The 26,280-nt window shown below is 39.0% G+C and overlaps 1 protein-coding gene across 1 annotated transcript in view; it reads left to right on the top strand.

Moving 5' to 3' along the window:
* Positions 1-26,073, top strand: part of dph5 (diphthamide biosynthesis 5) — an 84,248-nt gene extending 58,175 nt beyond the window's left edge. Inside the window, exons 4-7 of the mRNA XM_072274093.1 lie at positions 6,383-6,503; positions 17,629-17,668; positions 19,712-19,815; positions 25,637-26,073. Coding sequence (XP_072130194.1) covers positions 6,383-6,503; positions 17,629-17,668; positions 19,712-19,815; positions 25,637-25,860 — 489 coding nt within the window. The 3' untranslated portion in view covers positions 25,861-26,073. The remainder of the gene's footprint in view (positions 1-6,382; positions 6,504-17,628; positions 17,669-19,711; positions 19,816-25,636) is intronic.
* Positions 26,074-26,280: the final 207 nt, after the last annotated feature.

Genomic DNA, 26,280 nt, shown 5'->3' on the forward strand with positions numbered 1-26,280 from the left:
AGAAAAGTCACTGTTGCAAACAGTGCAGCGAGCAACACTGTCATTATTTTTGAGGTCGATTGTAAAGCCCGCCCACAGAGAAAACTGATAAGTCTACTTAGCAGGGGTCCCCAACATTTTTTGCACTGCAGACCGGTTTAATATTGACAATATCCTTGCGGACCGGCCGACCACGGGGGTGGGGGGGGGGGGTGTTAATCACGACCGGAATATAGGTGATAAGTCAATAGCATCATAACATTTTAAGTAACGTTTGGATATTAAACACACAGCACATATTTTCCCCGTATGAACATATAAAATCATTGCAACACACCAATATCGCTGAATCTGTGCGAGCCCTGGGCTTGTCTTCCTGCAACAAGACGGTCCCATCGAGGGATGATGGGAGACAGCAATACTCGAAGGGGGTTCCTTATGTCCAGTCTATTCCGCAATTCAATTTTCGTTGCATTCATTGCAGAAAACTCCACTTCGCAGCGATATGATGTTGGAAATGGAAGCAACGTTTTCAGCGCTTTCGTGGCTATCTCAGGATATTTAGCCTTGACTTTGATCCAGAATGCCAACAGAGATGTTATGTCAAACAAACTTTTCAGCCCGCCGTCATTTACAAGCTTGAGGAGTTGATCTCCTTCCCGCGCTGACACGGATGACGCGCAGGTAATGACCTCGTGTGCGTCCGAGCTCAACAGTGCGTGACAGGGAATGAGGAAAGGTGCGAATGACTCATATCGTTTCATATCGCCAAATCATATTGTTTCCTCACGGCCCGGTGGTTGGGGACCACTCTTAGCACGAAGGGAGACCAATCAGGATGCTTGCTCTCCCTCTCCCTCTCAAAAAAATCTTTTTCCAGGATATTGTATATAATTTCTGGGCATCAGTGAGCCACTATCGATATGCGGGAGACTCCCGGATCTTCCAGGAGAGGTGGGATGTCTGAAACCCAGTGCTGCTAAATTACCATCAGGACACCTACCATGAAGGTACAGCACTCTGTTTTGAAGTAAAGGTGGCAATTTGTATCTATCAGTTGATGAAAACTTGAAGTAGCAGAGTTAATAGGGAACCTTCATTTCTGTCTTGAATATTGTGAAACTAATGTTAGACCAATAAATTATAGAGTTTTTGTTAGGGTTTGTTTTAAATTAACCTTACTGTTTCATCTTAAAGTCAGGAAATGCACTTAACACAAAAGTCATGGAAGCTGGTGAAGCCTATGTCATAGGTTGAGTTTGTAATTGACAATTTGTAAAAGTGCTACTTCTGGTATTTTTTAAATTCCTGTTTTTCCTTTATAGGATGGAATTCCTGATCTAAGTTTTTCGAAGCTTCCTGTGTTGTGATTCCATATGAGCTGTACATTTAACTATACAATACTGGATTTCCCATGGCATTAATCACAAACAATTGGAGGATGCAATGTGTTTTATCATACAAGAATCTAAGATATCTGCAACCCTACAACCTTCCCCCCCCGCCCCACACACACATACACTCCATTTCTGATATGCCTAATTTTCTTCACCATTGGTAATATTGCCTTTAGCTGTTGACTCTAAATTAAATGATTTTCTCCCTTAATCTGTCCAACTCTTCTGTTCTCTACGATGCTGCCTAAAGTTTAGTGCTTTGTTCAAAAAGTTACTTCCACAACTTGAAAATTGCTCCATAAAGGCTTTGAGAAATTTTGTTTCAATAAATGTTTTATGTTACTATTACCTATACTTATAACATTGTCTATATAAACAATTTATTCTGCTGCTGAAGTGCACTTTGCAATCTTGTTTCACTATAAAGTTCAAAAATGTGTCATTTGCAGTCAATTATAAAGATTGAACATAATTTAAACTGAAATTGAGCTGTTGTATTTAATCAAAGTACGTTAAAAGTTATGACAGTAAAGAAGTAATCATTAATCCTTAAAGAAATAATACATAGTTTTCAATAAGTATATCCCTTTAAAGCACAAAAGCAAAATTGCAGGGTAGCCAGGACAAAGAAGAGGATTTAAAGATAGTAGTGGGCCAAATCAAAAGGTTTCTAAAGTTCTGAAAAGACCAGCGAACCTGTGGATTGGGAACATTTTGAAATTCAACAAAATTGCTCAAGAAATTGAATAAGAAAAGTAAGGTGGAATGTAAGAATAACCCTGTGAGAAGTGCAAACATCAGACTACAAAAGCTTTTGTTAGAAAAAATGTTGGAGTTAAAGTAGGTCCCCTACAAAGAGAGAAAAGAAACTACACTGCGGAATAAGGATGTAATAGAGAAATAAAGCAAATAGTTGGTGTGTCTCTTCCTTCAAGAAGACACAGAAAAGGTGCGGGAAGTTTTAGAATCAGAAGATCCCAACTAAATAAAAGACTGAAAGAAATGATAGTTATTTTTAGAAGTATGGTTTTGGTGAAATTAATGCTATTAAAAGACTTATGTACCTGATAATCAAATATCTAGGTTTTTGAAGTGATTGCCTCTGGAGATAATGAATGTATTGGTCGTCATCTTCCAAAATTCCACACATTCTAGAACTGTTCTCATAGATTGGAAGGTAGTAACTGAGAAAATGGTAAATTATGGACCAGTCAGCCTGGCATCAACAGTGGTAAACATTTCTGGAATCTATCATTAAGGAAGTGGTAGTAGCACATTTAGAAAATAATGAAAGATTTGGCAGAGTGAATGTCTATTTATGAAAGGGAAATCATGTCAGACTAATTTGTTGGAATTTTTGAGATTGCAACCAACTGAACAGATAAGGGTAAAGCTATAACTTTGAATATTTTGATTTTTAGAAATCCTACACAAAGGTGTCACTGAAGAGATTATTAAATAAGTTGAAGCGCAATTGAGTGCAATGTATTATAACACATCCTTTCTTACAGATGGAGCCCAAAATGACTCACAGTACTCTATATGTGATCTGACCAATGCCTTATAAAGCCTCAGCATTACATCATTGCTTTTATACTCTTGTCTTCTCATATTGAAAGCTAACATTGCATTTGCCTTCCTTACAACCGACACAATCTGCAAGGTAGCCTTTAGGAAACCCTATGCTAGGACTCCCAAGTTCCTTTGCACCTCTGATTTCTGATCTCTTTAGAATTTGTCTACACTTTTTGTTTGTGCATAACCATACAATTGGTTACACTGTATTCCATTTGCCACTTCTTTGACTATTCCCCTAATCCATACAAGTCCTTCCGCAGACTCCCTGCTTCCTCAACATTACCTGCCCCTCCATCTATCTTTGCATCATCCACAAACTTGGCCACAAAGCTGATTTTTCCAATCTGCTGCATATTGAAAACCCCCAAGACTATCATAACAATCTCCTTTTAACATGCCTTTTCTGTTTCGCGTTGTAATTTGTATCCACATCTGGCTACTGTTTGGAGGCCTGTATATAACTTCCATCGAGATCTTTTTATCCTTGCAGTTTCTTAACTCAACCTACAAGGGTTCTACATCTTCTGATCCTAAGTCACTTCTTTCTAAGGATTTGAATTCATTTTTACCAACTATGCCACCCCACCCCTTCTGCTCACCTGCATGTCCTAGCAATATGATGTGTATCCTTGGATGTCAAGCTTGCAGCTGTGATCTTCCTTCAACTATGACTCTATGATGCCAACGTCATACCTGCCAATTTCTAACAATGCTACAAGATTATTTTGTACTCTGCATGCATTCAGATATAACATCTTCATTCCTGCATACATCACCCTTCTCAATTTTGTCTCCATTTTGCTTGAAATTAAACTCTTAGTTCTTGTCCCTTTCTAATTTTTTGTCTTACTCTTTATTCTGGAAACTTCTGCAGTCACTATTTTTTTATTTTATTCATACTTTTCCAAGCGATTGAATCTACTGCCCATATTTATGGCAGAGTAGGAACAAGGGTCCAAAAGGCCTACTTCTGCTTCTGTTTCATATGCTTTTGTTGGCTTAGAAACTGTGTTGTTGAGTTGTAAAAGCTGCGTTTTCTTTTTGTGTCCTGTTCATTAAAAGCATTTTTTTGTTGAGGTATTTTGTAGACTGAAAAAGTACGTCATTAATTTTTTAAAATTATTTTTAAAATCTGCTTTAGACAGAGATTTGCATATGTGATCACTGGAGCATGGATATGCAACTTGAAACTTCCACAAATCTATATATTTTTGAATGCAAAAATTGTACGATATCCTCTGTACAGCTGAGTGCTCCAGTGGTGTAATAGTGATAAAGCTATGCCCTGTGACTGAAGAGCAACCAGATGTTGTGTGATATTATGTTCAGATATTTGCTTCTGAAGAAGTATTGGTTCTAACTGAAATGTTATTTCGTAGCTTTTGGCATCTTTGACTTTTTCACTCAAATAACAATTCTTTATTCATTAATGTGCATTGGAGAGGATATTACAGATATTACAGTCATGCACAATTTGGGCTTCTAACATTCAACTGTTTAGAAAAAAAATCATTGGATAATAATTAAAACAAAAGACGTAATTGATTTGCCAATGGTTCAGCTCTTTTCTCTGCCTCCTGCCATTCACCCCAAGTCCTGTTCTATCTGCAATTCAGCTTGTCCTCCAACATAAAGAATCAAATGTGGAACCTTTTGAAAGTTTTATATGGCACTAAGCACATATGCAATGGTTTAAGAGCATATCTGCTTCAATAAGGCTAATAAAGCCTCCACCGCTGAATTACCATTGAACTCAGCTCAGGGTATGGATTGCATCATCATTGGAAGAGCTGTGGGGCAAACACTATGTAAAATTAAATTCAGAAATGTCATGATAGTAATTGTTGGTGAGTAGTTTTATCACTTTTTAGTGATGCCTTTTTAGATTTCAAATATGCAAAGGTCCTGCTCTGATTTTACAAATGTGAATCCTAAAATTGGTCCACTTTGAATTACAGAGATTTACCCAAGGGAACGTCATATATTTGGTTTGTCTCATTTACTTTATTTTCAGTGCAGCAGTATTGTGGTTTGCATTAAGACAGACACTGTGTTATTACTTGTAATATCCTGAAAATATTTTATGCAAATCTGGCTTGTATCTTGATGTTGATGCTATATTGTGAATCTTTGCTGCATGTTACATACTCAGTAACAACATAAGAATCATACTTAAAAATGGTGTAGAATCTTGAGTCTTTAAGGTATGATGTTACCAATAAAAAATAAGATGCTAATGTAGATATGGTATGACCTTTACAAGATCTGGAGTGCTGGACTAGGAAGCAGACTCTTTTCCTTGTTTCCACTGTACACCCTTCTTTTCAAACACTTTCATTTGACAGAACAAATAGTTACATTGAAAATCGTATTCCCTCTTCTGAAAAAAGCAACAGGAATTCTGCAGATGCTGGAAATTCAAGCAACACACATCAAAGTTGCTGGTGAACGCAGCAGGCCAGGCAGCATCTCTAGGAAGAGGTGCAGTCGACGTTTCAGGCCGAGACCCTTCGTTAGGTTAGTCCTGACGAAGGGTCTCGGCCTGAAACGTCGACTGCACCTCTTCCTAGGGATGCTGCCTGGCCTGCTGCGTTCACCAGCAACTTTGATGTGTGTTCCCTCTTCTGAATCTGCTATTATAAACAGAGTGGAATAGGAAAACAGGAATATTAGTTCTAATTCAAAAATTCATTCAATGGCCTCTTGTGCAGTGTGATTCTAAGTCATTGAAAATTTATCCTTCTCCAGACCTTTACATTTTCCATCTATCACCTCCCTGCTTCTTATTTGCTCCCCCACCTACCTGGCCTCACCTGTCACCTTTTAGCTTGTACTCCTTCCCCTCTTACCACCTTCTTATTCTGGCTTCTTCCCCCTTCCTTTCCAGTCCTGACGAAAGCAAGGATCTTGGTCCAAAAATTCATTTCCATAGATGCTGAGTTCCTCCAGCATTTGGTGTGTGTTGCTTTTAGAAGAAATGTAAGCTGTTGTTCACTCCTCTCTTTGTGACTACACAATTCTCCTTAGTCCATTGATTCCTCTAGGACAAGGGTTACCAATCTTTTTTATGCCGTGGACCAATACCATTACGCAAGGGTTCCATGGACCCCAGGTTGGGAACCCTTGCCTAGAATAGGGTAACAAGCTCAGCAACGATCACAGGACTCTGGCAGACCTGTGTGCCACTCTGTGATCATAGTGCCCAAAACAGGTCTGTACAATTTGTCTAAGCATTTAAGAAACTGCAGATGTTGGAATCTGGAGTAACTAATGGTCAGGCAGCATCTTTAGAAGGAAATGGAAAAATAAGTGATTTGGATTGAAACTCATCAAATATAAAACTTTTGTGTGCCAATATTAAAATCAGAGATGGATCCACGTAAATAGTGGTGACATATTGATTGATTTATTTGTTTGTTTTTCCCTAGTTGTACAATTTTGGCGAAACTGTATCCTTTGTATTCTGGACAGAGACATGGAAACCTGAAAGCTTCTACGACAAAATAAAGAGGAACCGACAGAATGGAGTTCACACATTATGCTTACTTGGTGGGACTTTTCTTTTATTTTCTCCCTTGGTTTACTGGATCCAGTAAACCAAGGCACTTAGTCTTTGAAGAATACTTTCACCATAAGACATTAAGTGATATATACTGTATGGCAGATGGCCTAAAATGAAAGTGGAAGGTGAATAAATATTTCATTGAAATCATAGAGAAATATAGCATGGATACAAGCCCTTTGGCTCAACAAGCCTATGCCAACCATGATGCCCATCCATTTAGTCCCAATTTCCTGCATTTGGCCTGTATTCCTCCTGGCCCCTCCCTCCATGTACCCATCTAAGTGCTTTTAAATGATACTATTGTATCAGCCTCAACCACTTCCTCTGACAGCTGATTCCATATACTCACGACCCTCTGAGTGGAAAAAGTTGCCCCTCAGATCCTTATTAAATCTCTCCCTTCTCACCTTAAACCTCTGCCCCAAATTGGATTCCCTAACCTGGGAAAAGACTGTTATCGTCCACCTTTTCTATGCTTCTCATAATTTTAATCATTTCCAAGAAGTCTCCCTTTATTTTCCGTCATTCCAAGGGATAAAGACCTAACCTGGCCAACCTTGCCGTATAACTCAGGTCCTCTACATGAGAAAACATCCTCTTAAATCTTTTCTGTACCCTTTCCAGTTAATCCATGTCTTTTCTTTAACAGGACAACCAATATTGTCTGCAGTATTCCAAGTGCGGACTCCCCAACAATTTATACAGCTGCAACTTAATATCTCAACTGGCTGACCTAGAATGCCACTTTCAATGAGTGGTACACTTGTACTCCTACAAAATGCTGGAGGAACTCAGCAGGCCAGGCTGCATCAATGGGAAAAAGTACAGTGGGCGTTTCGGGCTGAGACCCTTTGACAGAACTGGAGAAAAAAAGATGAGGAGTTAGATTTAAAAGGTGGGGGGAGGTGAGAGAGAAACAGAAGGTGATACTTGAAACCAGAAGGGGGGAGGGAATGAAGTTAAGAGCTGGGAAGTTGATTGGTGAAAGAGATAAAGGGCTGCAGAATGGGGAGTCTGATAGGAGAGGACAGAGGCCATGGAACAAAGAAAAGGGGGGAGGAGCACCAGAGGGAGGCGATGGACTGCAAGGAGACAAGTTGAGATAGGGAAAAGAGGGGATGGGAGTGGTGGGGGGGTGCATTAACAGAAGTTCAAGAAATCAATGTTCATGCCATCAGGTTGGAGGCTACCCAGATGGAATATAAGGTATTGTTCCTCCAACATGAGTGTGGCCTTATCGCAGCAGTGGAGGAGGCCATGGATGGACATATCAGAATGGGAATGGGAAGTGGAATTAAAGTGGGTGGCCACTGGCAGATCCTACTTCATCTGGCGGACGGAGCATAGGTACTTGGTGAAGCAGTCTCCCAATCTACATCGGGTCTCGCTGATATACAGGAGGCCATAGTGGGAGCACTGGACACAGTATATGGCCCCAACAGACTCACAAGTGAAGTGTCGCCTCACCTGGAAGGACTGTTTGGGGCCCTGAATGGTAGTGAGGGAGGAGGTATAGGGGCAGGTGTAGCACTTGTTCCACTTGCAAGGATAAGGGGAGAATTAATGATCAAGGGAGTTGCATAGGGAGCAATCCTTGCAGAAAGCAGAAAGTTGGGGTGAGGGAAAGATGTGCTTGGTGGTGGGATCCCGTTGGAAGTTCCGGAGAATTAATGTGCTAGATGCGGAGGCTGGTGGGGTGGTAGTTGAGGACAAGAGGAGCCCTATCCTTGGTAGGGTAGTGGGAGGGTGGGTTAAGAGCAGATGTGCGTGAAATGGAAGAAATGTGGTTTTGGGCAGCATTGATGGTGGAGGAAGACATCTCCTTCATTCTGGAATGAAAAACCTCATCCTAAGAGCAGATGTGGCAGAGACAGAGGAATTGAGAGAAGGAGATGGTGTTTTTACAAGTAACAGGGTGCGAAGAGGTTTAATCCAGGAATCTATGAGAGTCCATGGGTTTATAATAGACATCAGTAGATAAGCTGCCTCCAGAGATAGAGACAGTGAGATCAAGAAAGGGGAAGGAGGAGTCAGAAATGGACCAGGTAAATTTGAGGGCAGCGTAGTGGAAGTTGGAGGCAAAGTTGATGAAGTCGACAAACTCCACATGGGTGCAGGCAGCACCAATGCAGTCGTCGATGTAGCGTAGGAAAAGCGGGGATGGACACAGTGTAGTCTTGGAACAAAGACTATTCCATGTAGCTGACAAAAAGGCAGGCATAACTGGGACCCATGCGAGTGCCCGTAGCTACACCTTTTGTTTGAAGGAAGTGGGAGGAGCCAAAGGAGAAATCATTAAGAGTGAAAACAAATTCCGCTAGACAGAAGAGAGTAGCGGTGGAGGAGAACTCGTTGGATCAGGTGTCCTAAAAGAAATGGAGAGCTTTGAGGCCTTGAGTCCATTTTCAATCCACCTAACTAGCTGTCCCTAGATTCCATGCGACTTAACCTTACAGAGCAGCCCATCATGTGGAACCTTGTCAAACACCTTGCTAAAGTCCGTATCGTCAACATCCACTGCCCTACCCTCTTCTACACTTCTGGTTTCTTCTTCAAACAACACTAAAGGATTTCTCAAATACAACTTTCCACACAAAGCCATGCTGACTGCTAATCAGTCTATCCAAATGTTGGTAGATCCTGTCGCTCAGAATTCCCTCTAGTAACTTCCTTACCACTCATGTCAAGCTTGTCGTTCCATAGCTTGTCTGAAACAATTGGCCACCTTCCTGTCTTCAGGAACTGTAGCTAACAAGCAAATATCTCTGTAAGAACTCTGCAATTTCTTTTCTGACCTCCCACAAAGACTGAGAATGCACTTGGTAGGGCCCAGGGGATTTAAAGCTACAAATATCTCCTCCCTGGTAATATAAATGTCCTCCAAAACATCTCCACTTGTTTCCGTTATTTCTTGAGTAAACATAATTTTTTTTCTTCAGTAAACACTTGAGGGAAATACTCATTAAAAATCCCACCCTTCTCTTGCAGTTTGGACATAGGTGGTCCTGCTGCTTTCTAAGGGACTTTACTCTCACCCTAGCCACCCTTTCACTCTTAATATAGGTATAGAACCTAGGTGTTTTCCTTAACCTTTACAACTAAATCCATCTTTTACCTCTCTTATCCTCCTAATTTCAAAACTGTATTTTTAATCTTTTTCTTTTCATCATATAGTCATCAATTAAATACATTCTTAATCTTTTTATAGACATCAAAGCTCAGTGTTTTGATAGAACACACGTCAGAAGTTGTTTTATTACCAGATTGCAAATGCAAGATAACCATAAATTGCATCAAGATTTATCTCGTCACATTACTTTAACAAACCAGTACAATATTAAAACATTATCCAAGGCCTTTCTTTTCTCAGTTTTCAAGCACAGTAATAATAACAGTGCCCCTCATAAAATCTCCTTTCTTTCAGTAATTATGGATTGTTAAGAAAACAAAACTAAAGTCAATCATTGAAAATACAATTATATTAATGTTGTAATATGAGTAGTTTTCTCAGAACACTGTAGATGTCAGCCTGACTTTCACCATCTACTTGGAGATTTGCTAACATATATATTCTCACGATATGGGCTTCAGTACGTACACTGGAGAAATAAATATTGGATTTATCTTGAGTTAAATTGCAATGTATGTCCAACTTCAACTCTGATTATACACAATGTCTATTGCTCTCAGTGATTTATTACTACAGCAAAGGCTGTCAGGCCAAATGCCATCATAGCTTTAGTACTGAGAATCTGAACTCCAGAAGAAGCTGTGCTTCCATCCATGATATTCCAGTAGTTACAACACTTGCATGTACCCAGCAATTTAGAAAACTTGCCTGGATATGATTTGTCCACAAAAAGCGGGACAACCCATCAGTCTGCTCTCAATCATCAGCAAAGTGTAGGAAACTCTTGTTGACAGTTACTCACCAATAACCTCTGCCAAGGTGCCTAGTTTTAATTTTGCCGACCATTAATCTTTTTCTTTTCTTCATATTATCATATAACTTCTAGTAAAATGGCAGTGCACTTGCCACTCAGGGTCCAGTCAAAGGTGTATTTGTTCATCTTGTATGCCTTTTTTTAATGATCAGAAGTCACTGCTGGATACTAAGAACATAAAGTACTGCAGGACTGTCCCATCAGCGAGTTGCTCAATAGCAATGGAGCTTGACTGATTGAGTACCACTGTTGTGTTATTGCCTGGACTTGTTGTGTACCATCAGACAGTGCACATTGCAGTTAATCGTCTTAGACGTTTTTATCATGACCTCAAGACACTAGCGTTCACTCAGTGGAAGAACAAGCTGGACCAGGACAACTTACCATCAATTCTACAATCATGCCACTCTGAGACTTAGGCTATATATTTTTTCTTCTTTGTGACTATGTTTTTCTGAAATCTTAACTGTACCTGTTATGCCCTGTGGGTAATGTATTTTATACCTTGGCCCCAGAAGAACACTATTCCATTTGGCTATATTATGGATGAATGATAATTGAATTTGAACTTAAGCTACAGACTATGCCACAGCCAAGACCCTAAGAGCTAAGTTCCAGTAGTGAGACTGGAGTGACTGCCTATAACACCAGTTGACTAACTTTGGCGTTAAGGTGTCCTGGCAAAACAAGTCAGTGAACATCAAGAGAAAAAAAACTCCCATGATTAAAGTTACATCTTACTCAAAGTAAGATAACTGTGGTTGTTGGCAGTTAAAATTACTGACCCCACACTTGGACTAGTCACTGCAGAAAGTCAACATGGCAGTGTCATTGGCTTAACCACCTTCAACAGCTTTGTCAAATATCTTCCTACCATCATATGGTCAGAGGTGAGGACGTATCTAAATGTTCACAATTCCTCTCACAATTGAAACAATCCATGCCTGCATACAGCAAGGCCCAAACAATGTTCGGATGTTAGCTGATAGGTAGCAAGTTGTGTTTGCAGCACAAAAGTGACAGGCAGTGACTACACCCCAAGGAGACAGAATCTAACCATCTACCTTTGACATTCAATGGCATTGCCACCACTGTGTCTCCTCCATCAATATACAAGTCACCATTGTTCCAAAACTGAACTGAGCCAGCCATTTATTTTCTGTGTTGCGAAGACCATATCAGAGACTGGTTATCCGCAATAGTGACTCATCTTCTAATACTTCAAAGATCTACAAGGCATAGGTCAGCAATACTCTTATCTTGTCTGGAGTAGTACAGTTGCAACAATTCCCTAGAAGCTCAACATCATAAGGGACAAAACAGCTGTTTTATTGCCACATGTAAGCCACCCTCACTGTTTATTTCCTCCACCACCGGCATTATTAACAAAATAAATGTACTGCAATTACTCATCCAAGCTACTTCATCAGCATCTCCCAAAATCTACAACTCGTCGAAATGTGCCTGAAGGAAAAGTGCAGCGGATGTAAGAGGAGTTCACCACCTGCACATAACTTTTAAGTCACGTACCATCCCCATTTTAAATGCAGAGACTTGTTGGACAAATCGCAGCATTGCACAACTTTTACATTCTTTATTTATGTTCTCACATCTGAATAATTCTCATTTCCTTATTTCGTAGCTTTTGTGTTCAATCGTTTAGGTTCTCTCCCTCTCCCTCCATTTCCCCTCACCCTCCTCCTCCATCTCCCCTCCCCCTCCCCTTCCCTTTCTTCCTCTTAACCTCACCTCTCCCCTTTCCTCCTCTACCCCTACTATTTCTCTTATTGTCCTCCCTCCCCCTTTCCCCCATGTGCCATTATTTTGTGGTTTTGAGTTTCCTTTTATTAATTCTGTTATTAATCTGCTATTATTCAGCACAGTAGGACTAAAATGTTTTGAACTGTAGTTGATTGCCACATATGCAATAAAGTATGGCACAGGTTAAAATGGGGATTTAGTCTCCTTAAGAATTTGATTGAGGGTCTCTTAACAACAACAGCAACAGCTTGCACTTTTATGCTGTCCCCAGGGATTGGCACTTTTCCATCCAATAGAAATTTCAACTCAGGCAAAAAGATGACATTTTGAAGGAGGAAAGGGAATTAGGAAGAGGAAACCTCTTTAGAGTAAAACATTATGAGAGTGTAGGCAAAGGTAAGCACAGCTTCAAATGCTCAATCAGTAAACATAGGAAAGCACCAGAAACTGGAATTGAAGGAAAATTTCCGAAAGAGTTGGTGCAAAGGATAGTGGTGATGGGGGACATTGAAACCTTAGGACATTAACAACAGGAATAGCTAATGTATTATTGGGAGAATTGCTGAAGCAGGGGCCAGTGTAAATCAGCAGAACCATACATTGGTAAGTGGTGAACGCAGCGGTCCAGGCAGCATCTCTAGGAAGAGGTACAGTCGATGTTTTGGGCCGAGACCCTTCATCAGGACTAACTGAAAGAAGAGCTAGTAAGAGATTTGAGAGGGGGAGGGGGAGATCCGAAATGATAGGAGAAGACAGGAGGGGGAGGGATGGAGCCAAGAGCTGGACAGTTGATTGGCAAAAGGGATATGAGAGGATCATGGGACTGGAGGCCCAGGGAGAAAGAAAAGAGGAGGGGGGAAGCCCAGAGGATGGGCAAGGAGTATAGTGAGAGGGACAGAGGGAGAAAAAGGAGAGAGAAAAAGAACATGTGTGTGTGTGTATATATATATATATCACACACACATATAAATAAATAACGGATGGGGTACGAGGGAGAGGTGGGGCATTAGCGGAAGTTTGAGAAGTCAATGTTCATGCCATCGGGTTGGAGGCTACCCAGACGGAATATAACGTGTTGTTCCTCCAGCCTGAGTGTGGCTTCATCTTTACGGTAGAGGAGGCCATGGATAGACATATCAGAATGGGAATGGGACGTGGAATTAAAATGTGTGGCCACTGGAAGATCCTGCTATCTCTGGCAGACAGAGCGTAGGTCTCCCAGTCTGTGTTGGGTCTCGCCAATATATAGAAGGCCGCATCGGGAGCACCAGACGCAGTATATCACCCCCAGTCGACTCACAGGTGAAGTGTCGCCTCACCTGGAAGGACTGTCTGGGGCCTTGAATGGTAGTGAGGGAGGAAGTGTAAGGGCATGTGTAGCACTTGTTCTGCTTACAAGGATAAGTGCCGGGAGGGAGATGGGTGGGGAGGGATGGGGGGACAAATGGACAAAGGAGTCACGTAGGGAGCGATCCCTGCAGAAAGCAGAGAGCGGGGGGAGGGTAAGATGTGCTTAGCGGTGAAATCCCGTTGGAGGTGGTGGAGGTTATGGAGAATTATATGTTGGATCCGGAGGCTGATGGGATAGTAGGTGAGGGGGAACAAATTGGCAAGCAAGTTTTGGAGTATTTTGATAATCCCATCAGTAATGTCATGAACAAGCCCTGTCTGATAACAATATAAGTAAGATTTCATCAGCAGAGGTGTCATTAAACCACTCGTAGGATATTTGAAGTTCCTCTGCTGGGGTACAGAGTCTATTCTGTGGCTTTGCTGGTCAAGAGTTTCTTCCAAATTTTTAATGAAGTAGTAATTCATAAGCCATTGAGGGACAGTGTGTGATAAGTTTAAACAAGGACTCTTGTGAAAACTAGCACAATTGCCCTCAGGTTGGTGATCAGTGGAGTAATAATCTGGAGACCTGGAATGATCCAGAAGCATAATTAAAATCCTACTATTCCGACTAGGAAATGTGAGTTCAGTGAATTATTAAATCTGCAACTTAAATAGGATGAGAAGTATAATTCCATTGCATTGTTGTCAAAGTCTACACTGCACTCCTGGTCAGTTGTATATGTAGTGTAAATCTAGACGCAATAGTAATATGGTTAGCTCTGATTTGGCTTTGAAATCAAATCAGGCTGCTAGAAAACAATGTAAATTAATAAAAATGTTCCTCCTTAACTAGTGATATGGACCTCTGCTAAAATCAGGTGAATTGGCCAAAGAGTAAATTAACTCTCAGAATAATACCTTTCATCCAAGATGCCAGAATTGTCTATTACCATCCCTGAGTATGATAGGCCCAGAAAGTTAAACAGTGGTATGCAGTCATAAGCATATGTCTGATGTCAGATCAAATACAGATAAGGAAAGAAATTGTGGGTTACCACACCATACCCTTCTTTAAGTGATACTAATTGCACTGTTACAGATCCTACCTTCTGTTAACTACTACTTATAGCAAAATGCCATTTAGCTGCCTTATCTGTACTGTATAGCTTTATAATTACATAAATTCAAGGGGTCCAAAGACCACAAAGCAAATAAGACAGGATCCTTCACTAGTTTTTTTCATTACTATTTACCCAAAATCAATTGAATGAATCAAGAAATTGAATAAGTGTGTTTACATCCAAATAAAGTGAGTTCCTCGTCTTTAAAAAAAATTGTGCTTAAAAGCTGGCCAAAATTGTTTGAAGAATTAGCATCCATTTCTCTTCCATAGCTGATGAGTTACTTGCTATTCCGTGTTGAGCATCACTTGGAAGAATCACTCTAGTGTCCATTAATTGTTGTCCCATGCTGTGGGCTTCTGAGGAGGTTGTTAGCATTAAGCTTCTTTTGATGTGCACATTTTAAAAAGGTTTAAATTGCAAGAGACTGGCTACACTACTTCAACTGGCTAACTGGTATTGTATGAAAATGTAAGATTATTTTCAATTATTTAACAACAGATTGCTCAGTTTGGCGTAAGTACTGATTATAAGTTGTCTCCTATGTGTTAATCAATTTCAGCCTTACAGCTAAAACCACATCAGCCTACCAGTCTTAGACCATAAGATAATGGAGCAGCAGTAGGCCATTCGGCCCATCAATTAAATGGTCCTTTAGAATATTTTGAAGCTAATGTTACTGATTTTAAATTTTATTGTAAAATACTGCCCAATTGAGGTAATTCATGGAAGATTTTATTTTGGATGAAATGCAAATAACTAGTATGTATTTCTAAGAACTACTGCAATGCACTTGGATTGCTGATTGTACTGAAAGAAGAGACAGTTAACCATTTTGTGAATTTAATACAAACATGAATGAAATAATGCATATCATTCACTGCCAATGTATGTTAATAATCAAATACACTAACACATAGATTTTAGGGGTCTTTTGTATTAACCAGTTTGCTGATCAAGTACTGTAAGTAAAGTTCATTTTAATCTGTAAACATGTTGCTGTATCTAAAACTAACACAGATTTCAATATCTGATTAAGCTTTATGGAACTTAGTTTAGGTGAAGGAAGGTCTAGGGGTTTTTCTACATTCTAAAGGTGGAAGTTTTTTCATGTATTGCTTAGCAACTCCATTTCAGCAATGTGAAGGAAATTTGAGGTATGACAATTGGGTCCCGAGTGCATTTTCTTAACTGCTGAAATTTATGGAGCATTTTAATATTCTTGATCCCTCTGTAAATCAGTATTCCTAAATGGCACCACTTCAGAGCATTGATGTACTGAGGCATCTTAGGGTGCGAGTCCATAGTTCCTGGAAGGTGGTAAAAGCAAATAGATGAGATTGTAAAGAAAGCGTATGGCGTATTAGCTATAATGAAAGATTGGACCAGGTTTGGATAGTTTTCTTCAGAGTCTAGGATGCTAAGAGACAACTTGAAGAAAGAACATTAGGTTAATGGAAGCATAAACAAGGTAGATAGAGTCTTCCCATGATGAAAATGTCAGTACTAGAGGGCATAGGTTTAAGACGGGGGTGGGGGGGAGGATTTTAAAGGAGGTTTACTTGGCAATTTTTTTATACATAAATTGATATTGCCTGGAATGTGCTGCTAGAGTAAGTTTTGATAGCAGATATGATAGCAATGATTACGAAACACTTAGACAAGCCCGTGAGCAGGCAGAGAATTGAGAGACATGAACCATGTGCAGACAGATGTTCAATTTAAATTGGCTTCATAAGTGGCACAGATATCATTACTGAATGGGTTTGTTCTTGTGCTGTAGTATTCCCTGTTTTATGTTCTTTTCAAATCTTTTTATTGTTATATTATACAAAAGAAATAACATGAGTACATTGAAGTAACACTTACAATGTCTCAAAAAAGACATTATCTTAAAGATTGAAAAAAAATTGTGATAACAAAAAAAACCTACTAAGCAGAAAAAGTGAGAAAAAAAAAGAACCCATTAGGTGTACAACCCCAGAGCCATGCATCATACAAAAAGCTTCTGAAAATAAACATCAAACCACCAGCAAGAAAAGAAAACATACCAAAAAATTTACAGTTAGATCGTGGAAAAAATCTATCAATTAGCTCAAATGATAATAACGAGTAAATGAGCCCCATCTTTTCTCAAAATCAAATAAAGGTTCAAAGGTTCGACTTCTAATTTTCTCCAAACTAAGACATGGCATCACTTGAGAGAACCATTGTGACAAAGTGGGAGCTCACGTATCCTTCCACTTCAACAAGATGGCCCTCCTAGCTATCAATGTAACAAATGCAATAACATGTTGGTCAGACACAGAAATACCATGGATATTTTGAGGAGTTATTCCAAAAAGTACAACTAATTTATTAGGTTGTAGATTAATTTTAAGTGCTTTAGAAATTGTTGAAAAAACCGACTTCCAGAACTGTTCCAATACAGAACAAGACCAAAACATATGTGTCACTGTAGCTATCTCAGTTTTACATCTATCACAATGACTATCAACATTAGAAAAGATTTTAGAAAGTCTAATGATGTACAATTTTAAATTGAATCAATGAATGGCTAGCACAAACTGAAGAGGAGTTAACTTCAAAATCTGCATCCAGTCCTCCGTCATGAAAGTCAAATTGAGTTCCTTTCCCAATCCTGTTTAATCTTAGATAAAGGACGCTTATCCCATTGTAATAATAAATTATAAATTCTTCCAATAAAGCCCTTGATCGAAGGATTCGTACTCATAATAGTAACAGGTCAGCCTCCAATATGTAAGGAAAATTACGTAAATATTTTTGTAAAACATGTCTAACTTGAAGGTATTGCAGAAAGTGTGAGTATGAAAGAGAATATTTATCTCTGTTTTATGTTCTATTTTCCCATGAGCAGAGTGAAACTTAAATATAGATATGGTTATAGATAAGTTTTGTAAACAAGCCTTTTCCCTCTTTTTTTACAGACATCAAAGTAAAGGAACAGTCGCTGGAAAATCTATTAAGGCAAGTTGTTCAATTATTTAGGGAGCAGAATATTTCTCACAGTATACAAACTAGAAATACTATTTACCAAACCCTCGCGCAGCATATGTTGTAGAGAAAGGAACAGGGGAGATTAATTTAGGAGAACGGGATGATTCTACTGAAATTTGAAAGGGGCCATTTTTAAATAGATTTCCCTGCTACAAACTGCCTGGTTGTGAAAGTGGCAGATATCTAGTCAGAAGAAGATAAAAGGACAATGAGGTGAGAGGCTGGAAATCCAATCACAAAGTGGTCTACAGATAAGCTTAGAGTTGAGATTCCTTACAGGTAGTTCCTGCTCCTGAGACAGTGCTGCATAGGTAATTATCTGTTCTATTTAGTACTCTTATTTTACCAAAATGTTGTCAATTTTACCAAAGTACATTTAACCTATCTGACCAGCACTTTGCTTAAAATGGAGGTAAATATAAGAAGTGAAATCTCATTTAAAGCTTTTTGCCTTTGGGAAGCAGGTTAATGCCCTGCTGCCACCATGCTAATCTATTTTATGGATTCTAGTCTTGCCCTGCTCCATCTAAGATTGGTTAAACTGTTGCCTGAAACATAAAATATGTTAGAAACTAATACAAGACTTGTCCAAACTTGATAATGCCACAGGTACAAGGAAAATCAATACTGAGTTACTGAGGTCATAAGATAGACAAATAATACCCAGTAGCTCCGAACCCACTCATTAGCCAACTGCCTGCTTTCAAATTATCATAATCAAATTCCAGTCAAATTGGAACACATCCAGTGGGAAATATTTAAAATTTATACTTTAATTGTGCTTATTTTGGACAGCAATCTTGTTATGATTTGAATCTAGTTCTCCAAAACAAAGAATGCTGCTTCAATCATGTAAATTGCAGCAAAAATATAGTAGTTTAACTAGGTAGAAGCAGCTTAATTTTAAAATATTTAATATTATAAGCACTTGTATGATATTATTAAAATGTTTCACTGCTACTGGTAATTTAAAATTAAAACTAACCAATAAATATTTAGTTTCTTCATTTAACAGTATGCTGGCTGGTGGCGTAGTGGCATCATCGCTGGACTTCAGAGTGAAGGCTCCCGAGCTCAAATCCAGCCGGCTCCCTTGCACGCTTTCCATCTGTGGTGGCAACTTGGCCTCGTAAAAATAAGAAAGCCTGCTAAGAAAACGCTGTCATGACGGCGTTCCAATGACTCCACTCGGAGTTAAGGGCTTTCTTCTTCTTCATTTAACAGTATTTTATTTTTCACCATTTCCCTTCCATAATAATAATTAATTATGATCTATGATTCTTTGCATAATGGTAGTAATCCTCTGCACCTTACCTAAGGGATGTTTTTTATATGCAATGTTACTGAGGTAATCACATTCAATCTTAAATCACATCCTTCATTTTCTGTAGCCATTCACCTCCAAAATGAAATTGACTAATTTAACACATATTGGGAATTGAATCCAGGACTTCTCTGGCCTCTGACTCAATGCAAGTCATGCATTTCCTCAGCTAGCTAACTTGGAGATATAATATGATTTATTTTTTAGCATGAAATGGTTGGAAGTCATGGATATTTAGAATTAGTGCTTCAGCAGTTTAGCTGATGTTTGTGATTTGATTACCTAAAGACTTCATCCAACAGATTCCTCTGTTTGGCAGTCTTCCTTACTGTTAAATTTTACTGGTACATTTTTGTCGTTGCCAGATTTACTCATCTACCTGTGGCAAGAGTGTTGTCAACTGCCAAGGCCTCAATACCTGGAATTTTGCAACTAAATTTCTCTACCACTCTTCTCTCAAGATTTTGTTCACCTGAACAAATTTCAACTCCTGTTTGATAACTCTCTTATTAACTGCCTTGGAGCGTTGCCTTGTATTCAGTTTAAAAATCAACTGAAATATTCATTGATTTCAGTGTGAAAGGGGTAAATTCTATTGCCCTGCTCTATTTTTTTGATATTTTATTGTTGGATAGGAAAGAAATTTAAAAATCTTTATTTAGAAACACAGTTGAAAATGTATTTTTTAGGGGAAGGAAGATCTTTGAGCCTCCCAGGTTCATGTCTGTGAATGAGGCTGCTGAACAACTACTGGAGATAATTGAAAATCGAAGAGGTGAAGGAGAGGAGCTAGGTAAGTAACTGTTTTTGTCTTTAAAACAGATTATTCCAGGTTCTATCTTCTTCAAAACAATTAATGTGCGGTATATCTATTTGAACATCCTTAAGGGACCTTTGTGGTGGCTATATTTAGTGTTGTAATCTTATTCTTTTATTGCATTATATCCAATTAGCAAATGATATTAATCAATTTTATTTGTTAGTTATAGCAACTCAAGTTAATGCCTCTTTGAGCTAGGATTTACATTAGGTAAGATACAAGTTATGTTAACAATTTGGGAAACTGTTAAGACTTTTTAAGACATAACTGGAGACTTTTAATTTGAATATCCTTATTTCTCTTTAAGAAAATGTTAGCTGTTCTAAGCTCATTTGAATGCCTTCCGTAAATTGGACAAAGGCTCAGACACAAACTGTTAAACTGTAAATATCCTTTGATAATCATTTACAATCTGCAGGAAACACGCTCAATCTTCCTGTTTTATCACCCTTCCCTATCATGCTGTTCCTCAGTTCAATGAAACTTAGTTTCCATTGTTGTACATACAGGCACATAATAATATACTGCATTCATAATTCAACCCCTTTAGATCTATTTTGTAGCAGTAGAGTGATTATCACCAGGAGAAGGTATCCAACTATATTTTGTAAACTCAAATATGGTAAAGCCTGATGTAATGACTGACATAGTTGTTGTACACGTTGATAGAATGGCATTAAGGCCCTTTCGTGATCCTGATCTCAAACAGAAGTGATTGAATTTGCATTTTAGCATTTAGTTGATTCCTACAAAACAACTTCCAGACAGGAACGTGGGAAATATCCCTATTATATTTTTACTGAGTAAAGATTAAAGTTCATGCCGTATGTATAAGCTATGTCCTCAGGAATTCCTCATTGTGTAATGCATAATGCAGTATTTAATCCACAAAACTGCCTATTTTAAATGAAATACTCAAATTTCCTGTTCTTCACACCTAACAAGAATATTTCCTTTATAAAAAGACAATCATATTTCCAGTTTGTCCTGCCATAAAGGTCATGAGTTAAAATTTCACTCCTGAGACATAATGGCCCAGGATTTCCTGCCTGTTGTGAATTGCCCACACTTACTGCTAAGCTATCCTTTTATGGATCCCCCTCCACAAATGTCAGTACTGCTAGATGCAGCCCATGTATCCTGCCTGCAGTGTGGTCTTACACGGATGTACTCTGTCTTTCAAAGAGGATTTTTGTGGCATTCAGAAATGTTCAAAATATTCAAAAATTATCAATTACAATGAAAAATGTTTAAGTAATTTTTGTTAACTAATAAAACTAGCTAACTTCTGAACACCAGGGCAATTAACTATACTAATTCAGAGAAATGTAAATTACCTTACCCTCAGTCATTCGTCTCTATTCATGAACACCACCTCACTTTTTTATTATTTCTGTTTTTGCACTATTTTAATTTAACTATGTAATATACATATATGTACTTCAATTGATTTATTTATTTTTCTATATTTGTCATGTATTGCATTGTACTGCTGCTGTTAAGCTAACGAATTTCATGACATATGGTGATGACATTAAACCTGATTCTCATTTACAGTTTTGATGCAGATTGTTGGCCAGATTTGACAGCATCTGTACCACAACTTCATCTGGTGTGCAGTGTTGGAGCAGAGATAAGAAATCAACAATGAAGAGTAGTTAGCAAGATTAAGATTCCACAGTTAAGCAGGAATCTGAACTTGTTGGAACACAGGCTGGAAGATACTAGCTGTTCTGCAGAACTTTGTCCATAACCCAGACTGACCTTTCAGTGCAGTAATGAAAGAGTGCTCTTCTATTAATGGTATCGACTTTTAGATGAGATATTAAACCTAGTCATGATGCAGGGTCTTGACCTGAAACATCGACATCAGCCTTAGACCATAAGACATAGAAACAAATTAAGCCATTTGGCCCATTGCATCTGCTCTGCCATTCAATCATGGCTGATTTAACCATATCAACTTCCATTTAAATATACCCAATGACTTAAATATACCCAGCTGTCCGTGGCAATGAATTCCACAGGTTCATCACTTGTTTTCACAGATGTTGCCTGTCCCCTGGGTTATTCTGGTGTATTTTTTTGTTCCCAATTCCAGCATCTGCAGTCTCTTATGTCTTCAAACCCAGACCCGGTCTTCTCTTTCAAGTACATGCGGAAGAATCCTTGGCACTACAATTAGAAGAAGGGGTTTTCTTGGTGTGGTGGCCAATATTTGTCCTTTAAACCAACATCATTGTAATATTTAATCATTGATTGTTGTCAAATGACAATGCCCTAATTGGTTTAGGTCAGAAAGTTCCAACATAAATATGTTCATTATTTTTCCCATGTTTAGCCTGTCTTTCTTCTGATGCAATGTTTTGTCAGCCTTAACACTTCACTTCCCCCAAGTCACTTAGAAGTGCAAATGTGAACCATTTCCTGTCATTGCAGCTTATAGGAAGCAAACTTTCTGAGTTGGATTCCCATCCTGTTCATTTCTAAACACTTATGATCCCTTATGTAAACAGCTCTGCCAATTTTCACAAATTCTCTGTGTAACTTGTCAAGCTGCAGTTCTTCGGAAACTACAAACAATGAGGATTATCTTTGATCGTGATCGTCGTCAGTAGCTCATCATCACAAAAATATTTTTTAAAATCATTTGACTAGGCTTCGAGTAAACTATTTGAATATTTTCATCTAATTTTCATTGAAAATGTACTCATATTATGTGACCAAATAAACCCAATCAGGCTGCAAAGATCCCATTGTAATTAAAACCAACACACTGAGATGGTCAGTATTGCACTCTAATGTTACACATATTAACATGTGGCAGATGTGACGAAAAAACACAAGATCCATTTCCTGTCGCATTAACATTTTATTTTGATACATTATTTAAAAAGTCATATTCACATGTAATTTTACTTGAATCTTGGTGCCAAACCCTATGTCTGGATCATAAGATGAAAGGGATAGTAATATAATAGGCATCCGTTAGTCTGGTGAGACCATGGATTTGCGCCTTGGAAGGTCTCCAGGGCTCAGGCCTGGGCAAGGTTGTATGGAAGACCGGCAGTTGCAAATGCTGCAAGTTTCCCCTCTCCACGCCACTGATATTGTCCAAGGGAAGGGCACTAGGGCCGATACAGCTTGGCACCGATGTCATCGCAGAGCAATGTGTGGTTAAGTGCCTTGCTCAAGGACACAACATGCTGCCTCAGCTGAGGCTGGAACTAGCAGCCTTCAGATCACTAGACCGACGTCTTAACCACTTGGCCACGCGCCAACACAATGACCATCAAAAAGCTGCTGATATTGAAAATCTGAAATAAAAGCAAAAATTGCTGGAAGCTTTCAGTAGATTAGACAGTATCTGTGGAAAGGGGCCACTTGTCTTCAGCGTGATGCATTAACTCTTTTTCTTTCCATGAAACTCACATAAAGTCTGGCCATGTGAAAGAGCTTAGTAAATCAGCTTTTAAAACTATCTTGATTCAGTATGTGAGGGCATAAATACACTGGGAAGATTTTGTCAACAAGGTTAGCAAAGTCATTCCCCCTGCATATCAGTAACCCTCACGTACATTAAGAAGGAAAGAAGTTGACCAAGATATTCATTGGCTTCAGGGAAGATGTGCTAATGGGTCATTTCACAGTACACCGGCAATCATTTTGGTCATGGATCCATTACAAGAAGTTCTGCTGAATGACCCTCACCTATCTCCTACGTGCGCTGCATTGATGCTGAACACACAAAGGATGGTATCAGGCAGGTCTGTGAGGGGGACCAGCTCTAGTTCTGGCAAGTCATGAGGGAGAGGAATGGTTGGTAATCAGAGCAGGGCCTTACTCATGGAGCTGAGGGTAGAGTAGAGGAGGAATCAGTTAGTTGGGGACAGTATCCTCATTAGCTAAGGGTGAAGTACCAGAAGACTGGAGGACAGCAAATGTCCCCTTGATCAAAAGGGGTACTGGGGCTAACCATTGAAATTCCAGAATGTTGAACATTACAGAACATTAATAGTAGGGAAGCTGTTGGTAGAAGATTCTGAGAGACAAGATATATGGAAACGTAGGGACTGATTAGAAGGAATCAGGCATAGATTTGTGGGTGGAAAGTCATGTCTCACAAATATGCTTGAGTTTTTTGAGTAGATTACCAAGGAGAGTGCTGAAGGCAAAGCAGTGGATATGTGTATGTAGATTTTCATAAGAATTTTGACAAGAACCCACATGATAGGCTGGGCTGAAAAGTTTAGGTGGAAGGTGTCTAAGGCATGTTGATAAACTGGATCCAAAATTGGCTGGATGATAGAAGGCAGCAGATAGAGATGGAAGATAGGTGTTTTTCTGACAGAAAGTCTGTAACAAGTGGGGTAAAACAGGGATCGGTGCTGATACCTTGCTAACCCTAACCCTAAGTGACAAATGAGAAAGTATGTGGTGTGATTAGTAAGTCTGCAGATGTCACAAAAATTGGTAGGCTTTTAGATAACAAAGGTAATTTAAAGATACAGCAGAACATACGTGGACAGCTGGAAATTTGAATGGAGTGATAGCAGATGAAATTTAATCCAGGCAAGTGCAGTCATTGCACTTTGGGAGGACAAATTGCAGTGAATGCAAGACCCTCCAGAGAGAATTGTAAAAAAAAAAGACCTTGGAGTGCAAGTCCATAACTCCCTGAAAGTGGTGACACTGGTGGATAGGGTAGTGAAGAAGGCATTTGGTATGCTTACCTGCAAAGTCTGTGGTACTGAGTATGAGTTGGGATGTTATGCTGCAGCTGTACAAAGCATTGGTGAGAGTGCTATTGTAGTATTGTATACAGTTCTGGCCATCACAACAGCGAAGATGTGGCAATAGAAGAAGTGCAGAAGAGAGTTATAAGGATATTGCTGATGAAGGAATGGAATTATAAGGAGCAATTAGATTAACTGGGTTTATTTTCATTGGAATGTAGGAGGCTAAGGGATGATCTTATAGAGGTTCACAAAATTGAGGGACATAGATTGTCAGAGTTTTCCTAGGACAGGAGGGCACATGTTTAAGGTGAGAGGGAATAAATTCAAAGGAAATCTGTGGAGTAGACTTTTTGCACAGAGAGTACTGAGTATTTGAATGAGCTGCCAGAGAAAGTAATGTATGTTGATACCATTACAACATTTATAAGACATTTGGGTAGCTGCATGGATAGGAAGTGAATAGTAGACATAGACCTGGTGCAGGCAGATTGGATCATGGTCAGCATGGATCAGGTTATCTGTGAAGTCACACTTCTGTGCAGTCACACTTCTGTGCTATATGTTTCAGTGACTCACCAGAAAAGCTTCATTTCACTGGGGCTCTTAGATCTGTATTCTCAGTATTTTATTATGAAATTCACTTTGTTAGTTTTAGTGTTTTTTAATAAAGATTAAAATACAGAAGAACAAGGAAGAGTACTGTTCAAGGTATCTTTTTAAAATTTTTTTTACATCATCTCCAGGTCTGCTAATCCTTTTAATTGGATACATTGTCCCAGTTAAGAGGATGTTATACTCTAGATTATATGATAATACATTTTTTAAACTCTGACTTGCACATACTAATGATGAACATGCCTGTTCCACCAGACAAATGCATACAGGGACAGATTCAGTCTTTGGAGAGGATAGGGCAGGAAATGCACTGAACTGTAAGTTTATGTAAGGTACATCACATTAAAATCTGTGCCTAAAGGTGAGAGTATTTCAGATTTGAAAATGCTGAATGTATTTTTGTGTCTAATTGTCTGATGTTCTGTCTTTCTGTAATTTAGCACTGACTGAAGAGACCTTGTGTGTCGGACTAGCCAGAGTGGGTTCCAAAGACCAAAAGATTGCTGCTGCAACACTACGACAGATGGTGAAGGTGGATCTAGGTGCTCCTCTACATTCCCTGATCATTACAGGCCATATGCATCCTATGGAAATTGAGATGCTGAAACTCTTCGCTGTGGATAATTCAAGTTTTAATAAACTTGATCAGCATATGAAATCATAGTGAAACAATTGACCTGCAATTTCAGGTCTCAGCTGTTCAGTTTTATGCTCCTTTATAAGTGGAGAAAAAAGCTGGATTGCCTTTTAAAAGAACTGTTAAAGCTATCTCTTAATTGTCAAAGGTTTGTTGTATGCTCAGTTGCAGGCTAACCTCCTAATGTTTCCAGTATCTGGAATCTTTCTTTAGTGTATATGAAATAAATCGCCGAATCTATTAGTGTTGGGAATTGAGTATTTTACATTAAAGTGTTAGTAAGTCTCCATTAGGATCAAGTTAGTACAGAGACTGTTTGATATACACTCATTTTTTAACACTGTGTCCCAGAACTACTTCTCTCTGTGGTTTTCCCATTTGTAGCAGCACCCCTTAATAGACTGCAGTTGAACTTTGTCCCCTTTTTGGAAAGTCTTGCTGCAAGCT

The sequence above is a fragment of the Mobula birostris genome, chromosome 12 (assembly GCF_030028105.1).
Source record: "Mobula birostris isolate sMobBir1 chromosome 12, sMobBir1.hap1, whole genome shotgun sequence".
Lineage (NCBI taxonomy): Eukaryota > Metazoa > Chordata > Chondrichthyes > Myliobatiformes > Myliobatidae > Mobula > Mobula birostris.